Source organism: Volvox carteri, assembly GCF_000143455.1.
Source record: "Volvox carteri f. nagariensis unplaced genomic scaffold VOLCAscaffold_24, whole genome shotgun sequence".
NCBI classification, from domain to species: Eukaryota; Viridiplantae; Chlorophyta; class Chlorophyceae; order Chlamydomonadales; family Volvocaceae; genus Volvox; species Volvox carteri.
The window spans coordinates 451,712-466,162 of record NW_003307567.1 but is presented as its reverse complement, the minus strand read 5'-3'; the positions used below and the strand labels follow the sequence as shown (position 1 = coordinate 466,162).

The window sequence follows — 14,451 nt, the reverse complement described above, 5'->3', positions numbered from 1 at the left end:
CTATTTTTCTATGGACAGCGCCGATCTTTCCATCTCAACAAACATCGAGGTTATCATCATGTGAATGATGAAGTACGCAATGGTGCACATCGACGGCGGGTGGACATCGACACCAACACCGAGCCGCAAGCATATGTACGTTCCATTAGTATGTATTACTCCGACCTCACTCGACATGTCTCCCTGACATCCTTTCGCCAGAGCCTCATGGCCCTTTGGCCTTGGCGACATCCAAACGACAGACTGCACTATGTATTTCCTGAATCGATACCGACATTCTCGCACATTCTGACACCCTGTAGTTGTTTCCCTAAACGAACTGTGTGACAAACGTTCACTATCAGTGTAAACTGAGATATGTCTTACCTAGTGACCAATGTGGCTGTTGTCGAGAGGACACTAGAGCGGTGGGGAAAATGTTCGAATGGCAAAGTACTTAAGTCTTACATTTATCATATTTATCTGGGCTGGGCTATCAAACGGATACATTTGACCGCCCGCCGCCTCCACCGTCACTTCTACCAGAAGCCCAGGAGCACTTCTACCAGCTGCTCCCCGCAGCATATGTTAGACCAACATCCCAATGTCCACCTATTTCATTTTGTGCAACCAAACGCGCACAGACTAATCCCCCCTGCGGTTTAGAAACGTTGTTAGCACGGCGACAAGAATTGCAACGTGCAAAAGCTTACCTCCAGGCGACAGCTGCCGTCTTCAGCTGGACAACATTAACAGCCTATCCAGGCCAAACTTACTGTTGAGCTTACCTGACGCAATCAGCGGATGCTGTGGAGCGCTCTAGTAACTAGCTGCTCAAAAACCTCTGTTCAGACCAAGCATTGCTACTTGGCTGATCATCACTGGACTGCCGCTGCCGCCACCCTTGCAACCATTATCCCTGCTGCGGTCTTTGCACACAAGATCCCCTGTCTAGTCGTCACATTTACGTTTCAGCCCATGCCTACATCTTACCCTGTGACCCCCGAACCACTATCCACTCTCATGCCCAATCATACTTAGAACGCCCACCCATGCTACAAACCCTAAGATCCCTGACCCGGCGCAACCCAGGCGCCCTCTTGCCAAACCCCCCCCCGCACACTCTCAGTATCTACCCACCCTAGCCGCTCTTCAATGAAGCCGAGCAGCATCAGGTGACTCTCCGAGCAGGTCCTCGCATTTCGAGATACATAGCACTCGCCCTCAAACCAATCAATGCCCAAACACCGCCATTTGCGGTGAGGCTGGCCGGGCTCAGACGGCAAGAACACAGCGGCGGACGCAACTGAGTTGCGACACACCGCTGACCGTGGCCAATACCCCGGACCGGGCTCTCACTGGCCTCGGCCGGTGACAAGCCACTGTGGACGTGATTATCAAGGAAAACTGCAGTCTTCAGACGACGTATCAGGGCCCTCGCCGCACGAGGAAATCAGAAGCACGGCAAAGGCCCATCATCCTGAGGGACATGTGTATGTGCGTGACAGGACAGGGAGGGATGTTGGACGCACGCAGCAAGAAGAGCACATACATACATACAAAGAGGGGACATCATCTGAAGTGTTTGTTGTCCTGCGAGCGAAGCCCAGAAGACCCCGATGCGCAAGGCAATTGCTGCTAGGGGGGAACCAAAGGGATGGACGCGTAATACTTTTCCCGGACAGAACAGAACACAGTAACACCTCAGCAATCTTGGCCGACCCAGTCATGTCAATTGCCAAATCGGTTCCTTGCCCTGTCCATCCCCCAATCCAAAGCAACCCGAAAGCAAGCAGGCCCACCTGGTACTCGTGTCAAATCTTGGTAAGCTCTCGGAAAGTAGACGTATGAAAGATTCCAAACAACGCCGCCGCAGCAGCCACCAGGCCACGCAGACGTCGCCATGTGCATCCACCAGTGAACGGCAGCTCGAATAGTAAGCTGGGCAGGAGGGACTTACTGCCATGAAGAGCATCGCCACCGCGGATCCTGTAGCAACGGCGGCCTGGGGCCACAGCCGCACGATTGCATGCCAGGTGGACTCGACGGCGGAGGAGACGACAGCAGCATCAGCCCCTCCTCTCACAACAACCTACGCCTTCCGTGTGTACATGACAGGGGACGCGACAAAGACGGTGGTGGCGGCGGCGGCGGCGGCGGCGGCAAGTGGAACCTGAACTATGAACATAGCGCCGTTGCCATCAAAAGATCAAGCGAGACGCATGTGACGAGGAATGTTCCAGAGCTCACAAGACCCGACAATCCGACACAGGACCCCATCGACAATCGGGCGGAAGTACAAACACATGCCGGCGGAGAGGCATTCGGTATGACTCAGCACATCCCCGACAGCCACTAGGCGTCGGGTTGGCTGAAGCCTCAGGAAATTCATTCTGGACCCCAACGTCATCGATTATCGACAACAGGAAGGGGGCCCTCTTTCGGTGTGACGGCGCATAAGCGACTCGTCCGAAATGCGAGAAGCCCTATAGGCTCAAACACATTCGCATAAAAAGACTATTTGCGATTCAGGGGACGGTAAAACCCGCAAACCTTCATTATCACCTTCAAAAGGAGGCGGCACCTCTAACACACGCAGTGACCGACAACGGCACACAGCGACACGGAGGAACTCGCAGGACATAAAATCATCCAAAAGCAGCCGAGCCAACATGGCCAGCGCCAGGATTTCAGGAAAGCAGGCAAACAGAAACCCGGGGTAAAATCCTCGACAGCATCAACCCTTTCTATACACCGGCATTCCACCAGCAGCAATCCAAAAAGGCGCGTCACATAGTTCGGCTTGGTGGACAAAACAGAGCAAAAGTTAATTGGCAGGCAAGCGGGTAAAGCGGACTGTCCATAGACCCACCTGGTAGCGACAGCCAACTGCGGACGCCAACTGGCGGGGACAAGACATGCAACAGAAGCGCCGCACAACCGACCCCACAACAAAGGATATAGGTTAAATCCGGAATGCAGCTGCTTTTTTATCCCCCACACCGGCACGAGACGCTCATGTGCACTGTGCGTATTTCGAATCCAAGCGCCAGCGTGTTTAATTTTGCCATTATGCCTCAGTGGATAGCGCCACGACGGAACCTAGTGCAGAAGCAGTCTCAAGCTGTCCAGGAACGCATGCAGAAGGGGCTGAATGCTTCTCATAGCCCCCATAGCCTAGCAGCAAGCCTACACGCTCGTAACCCGCATTCAGGAGGGGCCCGCAGGAATTGGATTCCTGGCCATGCTTAAAAACACAGATCCAGGCAGGCACTGGTACACCAGATGAACCCTGAACATAAGGGACCGGCCACAGACCAGGATATTGGGATATCTGGGGCACCAAACACGGCACTGCCCACACTCCAAACAAATGGATCCGGTGGGATAATAACCCACAGACCGAGGATGTCCGTGACGCCCTTCCGAGGTGCGTCCACAGACCACATACATACGTACATACATACATCCGGGGGTACCACCCTCCGGCCGAGTGTCGCTAACGGTGAAGCTCCTCACAACGGGACGGCTCCCCAGCGCACATAAATTCATTCCCTTGCTACGACACCACATCACCAGCAACCTTTACTTAATTCCATCGCCCGATCACCCCACAACCTATCCTAAGATAGCTTGCAGGCTCCGTCAGGTAAGGCAGATAAACGCGATGGTCGACAGTCTTAAATCAGGCTGGAGGGTCGGCCGATAGCAGTAAGTGCTCTCTCCAAGCTCTGCGCCTCAGTCCCCGACAACTCTTGGGTACGTCGTGGAGGCTGCAGCTCCGTCGAGCCCTCAACAATACACGCCAAACACAAGCAACTTGCCATACTCGCGAGCAGACCTGAAGGGAACGAAAAAGGCAGGAGCGGACAGGACGGCTAAGGAGCTGCACAGAGATGGAGAGTAAGAAGGGGACCTGCAAAGTGAGGCAGATACATATATTGGACGAGCCATAGACAGGAAAGGGAGCAGATAGGTGGACATGCATGACCTGCGCATAGAGCAACTGCCGTTTTTAGCAAATGTTCTCTAGTGGTTCTCTACCCAAGGGGCTCAACGCGCATGGTTCGGACCTGACTTGCGTCTCGAGACCTCCGTACCCAGACCGAATCACGCGTAATCGTTCTCACCGATGAGCTAAAGTAGGTAGAGGCCAAGCAAGTTGGGCTGCGCAACGCCGCCGTCTAAATCCACATCATATGCTCGTTGACCGTCTGCGGAAATTTGCGCGTGGACAACAAAATTGGGTTGGGTCAGGAGTAGACACCTTAGCCACGGTCATGTACACTGTAACATCCACACATGTCTCCTGGATTAGTGATCGTGAACATAATTTATCACGCAAAAGCAAGCTATGTGCATAACGCCTGTAACAACAAGGGTTGTTGCCTCACCTGGTCATAGAGACGTCCGGCAAGGTCTTTCATGGGAAATCTGGGAGACCCCTTGCCAGCGTATGGCTGCATTATTGTGAACCATAACAGCCGCGCAGCTCTGAACTCACGTCTCATGACGAGAGCGGAGCGACGTGAGAGCCGAACTGCGAAATAGAATTGACTTTGTAAACAACAGGAAAGATAATTAAATAAAGAATGCCAGAATCTTACCACATTATGGCAGGCTCCCGACGTTGCTCAAGCCACGGGGCTTTCGAACAGGTCCATGCCAGCCGCCAAGGCCGGCAACTGGGTTCTTCCAATCATCGCTCCCACAACCATATTATAAATCCTGCCATCTTTCTCACGAGCATTCCGTGGCCCTCAGGATCTATCTCAACAGCTTGTCATCCTCTCTGCCGAGGACCCTCAATTCTCAAGCGTTGAGACTGGTGGCATTTAGACGCATACTATATGGCCGCATCAGCACGGCACGGCACAAAGGCGCCAGCTCCTCGCAACAAGCTCTCTTTAGCCCTCTACCTCTCCCATCGACTAAGCGCTTTCCAGGCACCCAAAGGATCGCCTCCAGCAAGCCCCTGCAAGTACGAAGGGATACCTCACATCAGCAACACGGTGCGAGAGATATGTCAACCTTCCCTTGCACCCAAGACTATGCAGGCTGATACTTGCTAAGGTGGCGGCAGGGACAACTTGTTCAATTTGGGAGAGGTATTTTCTGGTTACTTGCTGAATATGTAGTGACAATCTGCCGTACGGTCTCGGAGAAACTTCAACGTGCTGAGCGGCAGCCCTTGGCTCACTGGGCCAACGGTCATCCGTACCAACGGTATGCCTAAGAATTATGTATAACCTTCCTATACAAGTCGATAAGTATCAAATACAACAACTATCTTCATAACTCGCTACGTTAATTGCCGAGCTTGATTACAGCAAACGCTGTAATCTTGTTACCCTTGCCATTCCACTTAATATGCAACGCTAGAGTAAAATAGAGAAAGATTTTTTTGACGGAACTCTAGGTTGACGGAAACATAGCCTCGTCGGCGGACTTCCAAATCCCCACACGTCGCCACCCTTTCTCCCATGTTATGTTCTTCTCCATAAGCATAAGTTCCTTCACAATTCTCACCAACATACACATAAAAGCTGTAGCTGGTCACCATGCCGCCACGGAGCAAGTACTGCACAGGCCGCATCGCAAACCTTGGCCACAGCGACCACGTCTGGAAATTCTCGCCATTCGGTAAATTCTACCCACGGAAGGATAGGTGAAACTACAATTAAGGAATGACTCGCCCTCCCCAGGTCACTCTACCCTGACCTTGCTCAGTGTGCTGACCCCCTTACCCTAACGGCTTGTCATCATCATCCCCTAAAGGGAATGACAAGGGTGTCATGTCCTCTGAACGACTACCTTCAAGCCTCACCCCAAAAACGCAGATAATGCTGCGCCCAGCACCATAACCCCTAGGGAATCCTTGCAAATCCACGGTCTTTCTACCCAAACCTTCCTTCGCATAACCTAAATCTCAGGACCCATGTCCCATATTCGCCGACACCCCACCCCCAGTTTTCAGTTCACGTCGTCGCCTGCCACTCATATCGAAGCCTCTTACGTTCTGTCCCAGGCTGCATAAGTCTGCTTTGGTAGGACCTACAGAACTGAGCTTCGCACCACCTCGACAAGCCCGTAGCGCCCTCCAAGGGCTTTTCGACTTTTCGGAATGACTCCAGACCAACTATACGACACCGTACACCGCGAGAACCGCCAGCGACGCAACCGTCACCATCCTCCGTCATAACCCTCCACATCCAGGACGACGATGGAAAAACCACAGAGCGCATATGTGTGTATAGCCGCGCGAGATATGCGTATGCGATCGCGCGTCCTGTGTTTCCTCTTTTCTTCCTTTCCCGCGTTCCCTTTACCTACCGACACCATCACCTGCTCCTCGCTCCTTTCCTACCCGTCCTCGTTCTCGCATTCGCCCCCCTCCCTTCCCCGTATCCTGTCCGCAGTTCACGAAAAAAACGTATACATCCGACCCACCGCAGCAGCAGCACCAGCAGCAGCAGACCACCGTCACCGCCCGCAGCGCCAGCACGAACACCGGCGGCCGACTTACCCGCGCAACCACTCATCTACATTCCCGCGTTCCCTTTAGTTTTAAAACAAAAAACACAGTTCTGTCGCTCGCCGATTTGGACCTCATGGGAACAACACCCCCCGTGCTGTTCTCCAATGGTGTATACCTTTCCTGACAACCCACACACTATCGGGACACCAAATCATTATTCGCAACCACACACTTGCGACAAGTGCGCTGTCCCTTCTCCTCCCGTCTACATTTCTAGTTTTCTACTTAAGATCTGGTAATTGGGCCAGCACTTGAACAAATTTCGATTCTGCGACCCCGAAAATAGTTAAAAAAAGAAAGGAGCAAACATTGCCATGGAAATACAACGGCATTGCCATATGACTTGCGCAAGGAAGGCGAAAAATACGAAAAGCGTCGCCGCCGCCGCCGCCGCTGCCGCCGCGTGGTTGTGTTGGTGATGTCCAACGGCCACCAAATGCAGCATGCGCTACCGCCCCCCCCCGCCCGACATGAAGGGGGTAGGAGGCCCCTGCGTCGCCCCCGGCAGGACCCGCCTCTCCGCCCTCCGCTCCCCCGCCCCCCCTCCCATCCTTCCCTCACTCCTAGGGTCACAGCTCGCGGCTTTGGACGTGTGTCTCTTTGCTGCTCGTGCTACATACCATTGCCCTGCCTCGCACCCTACTCTCCCTTTCCCCCCCCCCTCGCCCTTCTCCCCCAAGGGTGCTTCACCAATCGCCTTCCTCCCTGGCGGGACTTCGGGCTTTCTCGGGTTTCATGCCCTTTTTCCCCCCTTTTTCCCCCTCCTTCTCCCCCCCCTCCGAGGATGTGTTTTGCTGTGGATGTGTCATCGTCCCGCCTTGGATGGGTTGAGGGGTGTTTTGACGGCCTTAAGGTGGGCCAGCACACCCGGCATGGGGTTCAGGTCCGACCTGCCAATGGCCTCCAAATACACCTTCGAGGATTCGAGGACCGGGGGAGCCGGGGTGGTGAGCAGGGCGAGGGACGGACGGGTGTGGGTGCGGGTTCTCATCCGCAATGGAACACTGACAAATAGGCAGTCAAATGGGAAGCAGTCGACGGTCGAAAAGGCAGAGCAGCAAAATGGGAAGAGCAGTAGGTTTAGTAAAAAGGTGGCAGGCGGGCCAAGAGCACCTCCATCTTACCTCCTCCCCCGGCCGAGGACCCCATGCCTGGCGTATTATCGGTAAACGTTGGGGTTCCGAATCTCCTCCCCGAAGCTGTTGTTTTCTCCTCTCCTTCATAAATCCCTAAGCAGCAGGGAATCCTGTGAAGCCCCTCCCCCACCCTCTCATCAACCCCCCACCCTACATTGAATAGGTGAAACAACAGAAAGCTGCCTCTCCAGTTCCTCATTCCTCCCTTTTCCCACGCGCCCGGGGCCCCAAAAAGCACCCACACCCACACACATACACGCGCGCACAGACGCACAGACATTTGAACATGTTACCTGGTCGAACATGGGGCTGCCGTAAATCTTGGCGTCGTTACGAAACCCAAATGGCAGCGAGGTCTTCCACTGGGCATCTGGACACTGCTCCAGGTGGCGCAGCACGGCAGCACGGTCCTAGGCAGGCAGACAGACAGACAGACAGACAGACAGACAGACAGACATAAAGGCGGGGGGTAAGGGGCCGGCATCAGCCTAACTGGTAGGCAGTGTAACTGGTGCCGGGTCTGGGGTGAGGTGTTATCCCGCGGAGGTTAAGCAAACACACACATACACACACATACATACATATATACCTACACACATAAATGCCTGCCCCGTTCCCCACTTTCCCGAGCCGCTTCCCTCCCCATCCTCCCCCATCGGGATCACCCGCCCACTCCCCCCCGGCAAAACGAACTCCGAAAACTGGTGGTGCTTTTGAACGTAGGCAGTTGGCTTTCTTTATCAATGACTGTTGGCATCAGCATCAGCAATGGGGTTATTGGTGTGTGAGTATATAGCAGGAAATAAAAATATGATAGATCCCATTAGGTCAACTGCAAGCGGCACCATCATCATCATCATCATCAGCAGCAGCAGCAGCAGCAGCAGCAGCAGCGCCTGATTCCCTTTTCCCCCAACAAAAAACAAGGACCCAACGATCCGCAACGCTTCCCAGGTACCTTGAACGTGTACTTGGCACGAGCCCCGTAGCAGCTCTCCACGTCAGGTAGCGACAGGGTACCCCGCCGCTCCGCAGACAGCGACGCCGTCGGGTCGTACACCGTCTGTTTGTACCACCCGGACAGTTGACCCCACATGAACCAGGGCCCGTAGCGCTTCGACAACACGGACGGGTCCGCCAGGCGAACGGAGCCGCCGGAGCGACGAACCGGTGCCGCCGCAGCGGTGGCGGCGGCCGCGTCGGGCTCAGCGGCGCCGGGCTCCGCGTCCGGCGGAATCGGAGGCGACGGCGAGCCGGCGCCGTCGTCACCACCGCCGCCGGCACCGGTGGCGGCCACGGCAGCGCCTCGTGTAGCCGTGGCGGTGGAACGGCGTCCACTGCCGCGTCCTGCCCCGCGCCCGCCCTTGCCGCCGCCGCCGCCTCGGCCACCGCGAGCCTTGCCACCGCTTTTTCCCCCACGATCCGAATCGTCCGAGTCCGTCTCCGGCTCGTCCTCCTCCTCGTCCGAGCTGCCGCAACCCGCAGGGCCGTACACCGGCGAGGACTCACCGCCGCCGCCGCCGCTGCTGCGTCGACCCCCGCCGCGGCCGCCGCCGACCCGGCGTCCGCGACCACCGCCGCCGCCGCCGCCGGCACCACGGCCCGCCGCCGCCAGTTTGACTCGGTGCAACTTCACCATCTCCTCATGCAGCTCAATGGGCGGAGAGGCAAAGCCTGCAGCAGTTGCCGTACACGCAGCCGTACAAATAGCCATAGCTTTAGCAGCAGCAACAGACAGCAAACAAACGTTCTCAACCCTCCACCACAAAGCCAGACGAACAACACAAAAGAAATCTTGCACAACCAGCGTAAGCATGTTGTAAAAAATTATGATGATGTCCTTTTTTCCCGGTGAAAAGCCCTGTAACTCTACAAACCATGACCGTGACCTCCAAGTACATGGCTCACCTTTGTAGCCACGCTCTGCCGTAAACCACGTCAAGGTCTTGCCGTACATGTGCAGCATATCAGCCACCGCCGTGTGATGTGGCGCTCCATCCTGCACATCCTGGCTTCGGAGCAACTTCTCCAGTTCCAGGATCTTCTCCCGGGCCTGATCCGCCGTGCTGACCTAGCGGGGAAGAAGCAAAACACACACGCACATACACACGCACATACATACGCGGTGCATATGCGTACATGTAACGACCTGCACAGATGGCATCTGGGCAGGAGAAGCCGCTCAGACATGGGAAAAAGGGGAGGAGAGCATGCCACTGGCATCATGCCACTGGCATCATGCCACTGGCATCATGCCATGATGCCAGCTGGGGGGATGGCGGCATGGGGTTGAGATACCGGACCACGCGGCAAAGGACCACCTTACCAAGCAGGGGACTGCAAGGGAAAAAGAAAAATGCATGCATGCATGTATGTAACTATGTATGTGACCCCGCCCCCTCACCCACACCCACACACGGCGGCACCTTCTGCGCCACCAGCCTAGTCACCGCCGCCAACTTGGGTTCCCGAGCCGCATCAGGACCCGCAGCGAACTCCGACAGACGGTCCGGCAGCACAGCAGCCAACCGCGCCTCCTCGTCGTCACCCAGGCTAAAACCTCCGCCGCCACCGCCGCCGCCACCGCCGCCGCCGCCACGGCCGCGACGTACCGGCTGAGGCGATGTATCGTCCTCGCCGCTCTCATGCCCGCCGCCGCCGCCGCCGCCACCGCCGCGAGTGGTGGGACCGCTAGGGCCCGCAGCGGCGGCTCCGGCAGGTGTCCACAGGCCGTACAGCTTTTGCATGACGGCCTTGCTAGCGCAGAGAAGCGGCGCGGCGCTCTGCAAAGATACGTTTCCCGGCAGTAGCTTTTCTCAGCACTACCGATTGGGCTTCAAAATTGGACGTCAAGATTTGGACTAAGGATAGGTCGACGTGCTGGCTACGAGGCCGGGGCTAAGGGCGGGTGCGGCCTTGTGAAGGGCACCGTAGGGGCGAGTGCAAGAGGGGCACGCAAAGCCCGAGGATGTGAACACACACACACATGAAGGGGGGCTAGAGAGGGAGAGAGTATCGCGCGATAGGAGACACACCCATACACATGAAAATAAACCGCACACTCTCCTTTAACCCCTCACCCTCCAGTCCTCTCTCCTTATCCTCTTCCCCCCTTTTTTCGCTGCCTTTTTTCACCCCTCCTTATCTTCCCCGTTCCACCTCCCCACCTGCCCACCTGCTCACCTGCCCAACCCAACCCACCTTAAGGACCCTCTTGGCAATGGAGTTGCTTCCCGACCAAAGGTGAGCCACCACCTCGGACTCGGACAACAGCCGCATGGGCGCCGTCTGAAACACCGTGTTTGGAGGGGAGGGGGAAGGGGGAGAGGGGGAGAGGGGAATAAAACCGTCCTTACGGCAGGTATACGGCAGGGGGTGGGGTCTGATGGTGGGAGTGATGGGGCCCCCCTTTCTCCTCCTCCCCCGTGTTTGGGTCACGTGTGTTTTGTTCTAACCCCTGAACCCCTCTCCACCCCTCTCCACCCTACCCCCCCCCCGTTATCTCTCCTCCTGCTCACCTGCAGCTGCCCCGGCTGCCGCAGTACTTGCTTTACCTTGTCCAGAGTGATGACAATCTGCTGGACACGGTTCTGAGCGATGGCCTGAAGGAGGGGAGAAGGGGTGCAGGAGGTTGGGCCAATGGATATTGCGCCCTCGTCCAGTTAAACCCCTTCCTTACTTCTGGCGCACCAGTCTTTCCTTGGCATCAGCTTCACTCGCTCGTGGTTCGCTTCTTCCTCCCCCCCTCCTCCTCACACCCACGCCCCCCCTCACTCACCTCCGCCTCAATGGCCGCCGATTCCGACGTGTACCTCCCCAGCTGGGGCGGCAGCTGCAGCAGCACCTGGGGCAGCTCCCGCTTCTCCAGCTCCACGTACTCCAGCACCAGGGCGGCCCACTTGACCAGCCAATCGGGGGCCCTAGCACACAGCAAAACACACATACATACACACATACATAAACACATGCATATACATAAACACGCACCAAATGAGGCAAAAAGGATCCGGACGGTCAATGGCCGCCGGACAGCGAGTGCCGTGAGGGGGTGTACGTGTACAACACGGGCGCGGGAGATAAATACCCGCAGGACCGCCGGGTGTGCGATGGGGGGCCGGATGTGGGTCGGGGCTCGAGGCGGGGAGACCCGCCCGACCAGACAAGGCGAAGCACGTCTTCTGGCCAAACACCCCCCTCCCCCCCATTACCCTTGCCCTCCCTCCCCCCCCTGGACTACCCGTCTATCTTTGGTATCTGCTCCATTCGCCAGTGGTTCGCCTTTTACCCCCACACCCACCTCGTCGTGTGCCATCCTCCTGCCAGTTCCCTGGACCGGATTACACGCAACACACACACTCACACACACACTCACATACACACACACAGACTCACACATACACACACATACACATACACTCACACACTCACACACTCACATACACACACACTCACACACTCACACACTCACACACACTCACACACACACACACAGACTCACTTATTGTTTCCCGGCCCTCCGTCCCCCAGGCTGGTGGGCCCCAGTGAGTGGCTCTTCAGGCGGGTCCAGTCGGACTCCAGGAGGGGCTCAGTGGAGGCCCGGAGCAATATGGTCTGGCGGTGGAGGAAGTTGTGGCGCTGCTCCATGACCTGTACGGGTAGACATTCAGACAGGTACGTCAGGACAGGGGGGAGGAGGCAGGAAGAGTGAGGGAGGAGCTGCATTGCAGTGCAGTGCATCCATTTGTGAGGGAGGAGCTGTATATTTGCATGTGTGTGTATATATGCACGTGTGTGTATGTGTGTGTTTGTGTACGCGCGTATGGGAGGGGGATACATGCGCAGTCAGGAAGGGAAAGCAAACCCCGCAAGGTGGCGAGAGAAAATTTGTTCAAGTGTTGTTGTGCGGGGTATTACTCGGTTATTGTGTACGTATATATTCCCTTAGACCGTATCGTCATGCGGCTGTGTACCCCTCTCTTCCCGCCCCCGAAAAAAACGAACCTCCCGCCGAAGTCCAGACCTATTCCTCTTCTCCTCCTCCTCCCCCTCCACGTACCTGCGTGAATGCCGTACTTCCTGAGTAGTACAAGTACGACCCCCGGCAGTTCCTACTACCACACAGGCAGATCGCCTCCCGGTACTCCTTCTCGCTCTCCGTGACACTGCTGTAGTCGAAGGTGAGCTCCTCGCCTGGGGTTGAAGGTAATGCGAGGAGGGGGAGGAGCGGGGGGAGGAAGGGGGGAAAGACAAACCACAAACGTGTGAAGCTGCTCCCAGGGCAAGAGGCCAGGGCAAGAGTGGAGGAGGGGGGGAAGGAGGGGGGGGAGGAGGGGGGGGGGAGAGGGTTGACGAGGGCATCGGCGGCTTGAGAAGGTGCGACGCCGTCGCAAACAAGACCGACCATAGGGTCGGCGTTCACAGAGACCCATCTTCCTTCCTGAACCACCCAAACCCACTTTTGTGGTGTTTTCATCATTGAGGGGTCTGAAATGGAGGAGGGACAGGGAAGGAGCCGTGGGCAGTGGGGCTTTTTGCATGGTTTTTTGTTTGCCTTAATAGCGAACCCCTTTCTTCCCTTTCTTCATGCCCCCTCTCCCACAACCTTCACTCTCAGCCACCCACCTAACGGCTCTACTCTACACCCCTTCTCACCATTTCCCCCCCACCCCACCCCCCACACACCTACTGCCCTCCGCCCCGCCTTGCCCGACGCTCACCCCCCCCAACCAACCACCACCACTGCATGCTTCCTGGACGTCGACAATTCTTAGAGCGGCCACACTACCTTACCATCTTCCCACCTACTCCCTCGTTCCGCGGCCCCCACCCCCCACCCCGCCCCCCTCCGACACACGAATTTACCTCCCCACCCCATACACACAAAACCATATACACACGCAAACCCCCCTTTTACCCTCCCCCCCCCTTTTACCAGGTTCGATTCTCCTTTTGGCGTACATGGCTATGGTGAGGCGCCCGTTGACTGAGACCACCACCGCCGCACAGTTGGGGGTGCAGGAGTGACTCATGCGGCTAGCGAACGACGCCTGGAGGGACAGGGAGGGAGGGTGGTTGCGGGTGGGTAGGGGCTAAGTATAAATAAATAAATAAATAAATAAATAAATAAATGTATTGTGTGTGTGGTAAACCTTCTGGAGTTACCGCGTTACCACCTCCATAGGTGTATGTACGAGGGGGGCCCCATACCAGACATACCTGGAGCCCTGACGAGGGGCCCAAGGGCCCTGAGGGGGCCGAGGGGGCTGTATGTACGAACAATGTACTGAGCGGCGAGACCTAAGGGCTGTGGGTACGTATATTGTATGCATATATGTATATATGTAGGCATTTGCGAGGTGTGTGTGGAGGGGGTGGCGGGGAACCAGTAGAAGAAGGGGGGGAAATGGGTTTTATGTCTCACAGTGTGTGTATGGGGTGTAGGTTACAAGTATCTGACCGGGCCTGACACTGGCCACCGGGGCTGCTGAGGCCGCAGTCCTCCCCTCCTCATCGCAGCGCTGCTAAGCTGTAGCCCCCACTCCACTCCACTCCTAGCGCACGGAGGGCCTCAGCTCTCCCCAGTGGTCCGCACACAGGTAGCTGCTGCTCACCACACCGCACCGCACCTGGCAGCAGCTCACCCGTAAATCCCACTCACCAAGCACAGGCGGGATATATATATACCCCATAGCCCCTTACCACCAACCCACCACCACCTTGAAGGTTTCTACTAATGAATCCCCCCGTGAATCGTCGTCAAAACACACACCATATGCCTCCTTCCCCTCCTTCCCCCCC

General features: G+C 56.5%; 2 protein-coding genes across 2 annotated transcripts in view; both read right to left on the bottom strand.

Annotated features, from left to right (window-relative positions):
• On the bottom strand, positions 1 to 2,899 carry VOLCADRAFT_92059 (uncharacterized protein; the record flags this gene model as incomplete). Its single annotated transcript, XM_002951454.1, has 4 exons — positions 1 to 220; positions 1,120 to 1,244; positions 1,940 to 1,984; positions 2,852 to 2,899. 4 exons carry the CDS (start codon positions 2,897 to 2,899, stop codon positions 1 to 3), a joined length of 438 nt encoding a protein of 145 aa, XP_002951500.1.
• A 4,423-nt stretch (positions 2,900 to 7,322) lies between these two features.
• The window catches only part of VOLCADRAFT_117846 (uncharacterized protein), a gene marked incomplete at both ends in the record, with an annotated part of 18,019 nt that continues 10,890 nt past the window's right edge, over positions 7,323 to 14,451 (bottom strand). Inside the window, 12 exons of the mRNA XM_002951453.1 lie at positions 7,323 to 7,430; positions 7,947 to 8,063; positions 8,612 to 8,767; positions 8,822 to 9,327; positions 9,562 to 9,724; positions 10,080 to 10,406; positions 10,855 to 10,941; positions 11,172 to 11,255; positions 11,432 to 11,573; positions 12,152 to 12,300; positions 12,710 to 12,843; positions 13,586 to 13,700. Coding sequence (XP_002951499.1) covers positions 7,323 to 7,430; positions 7,947 to 8,063; positions 8,612 to 8,767; positions 8,822 to 9,327; positions 9,562 to 9,724; positions 10,080 to 10,406; positions 10,855 to 10,941; positions 11,172 to 11,255; positions 11,432 to 11,573; positions 12,152 to 12,300; positions 12,710 to 12,843; positions 13,586 to 13,700 — 2,088 coding nt within the window. The remainder of the gene's footprint in view (positions 7,431 to 7,946; positions 8,064 to 8,611; positions 8,768 to 8,821; positions 9,328 to 9,561; positions 9,725 to 10,079; positions 10,407 to 10,854; positions 10,942 to 11,171; positions 11,256 to 11,431; positions 11,574 to 12,151; positions 12,301 to 12,709; positions 12,844 to 13,585; positions 13,701 to 14,451) is intronic.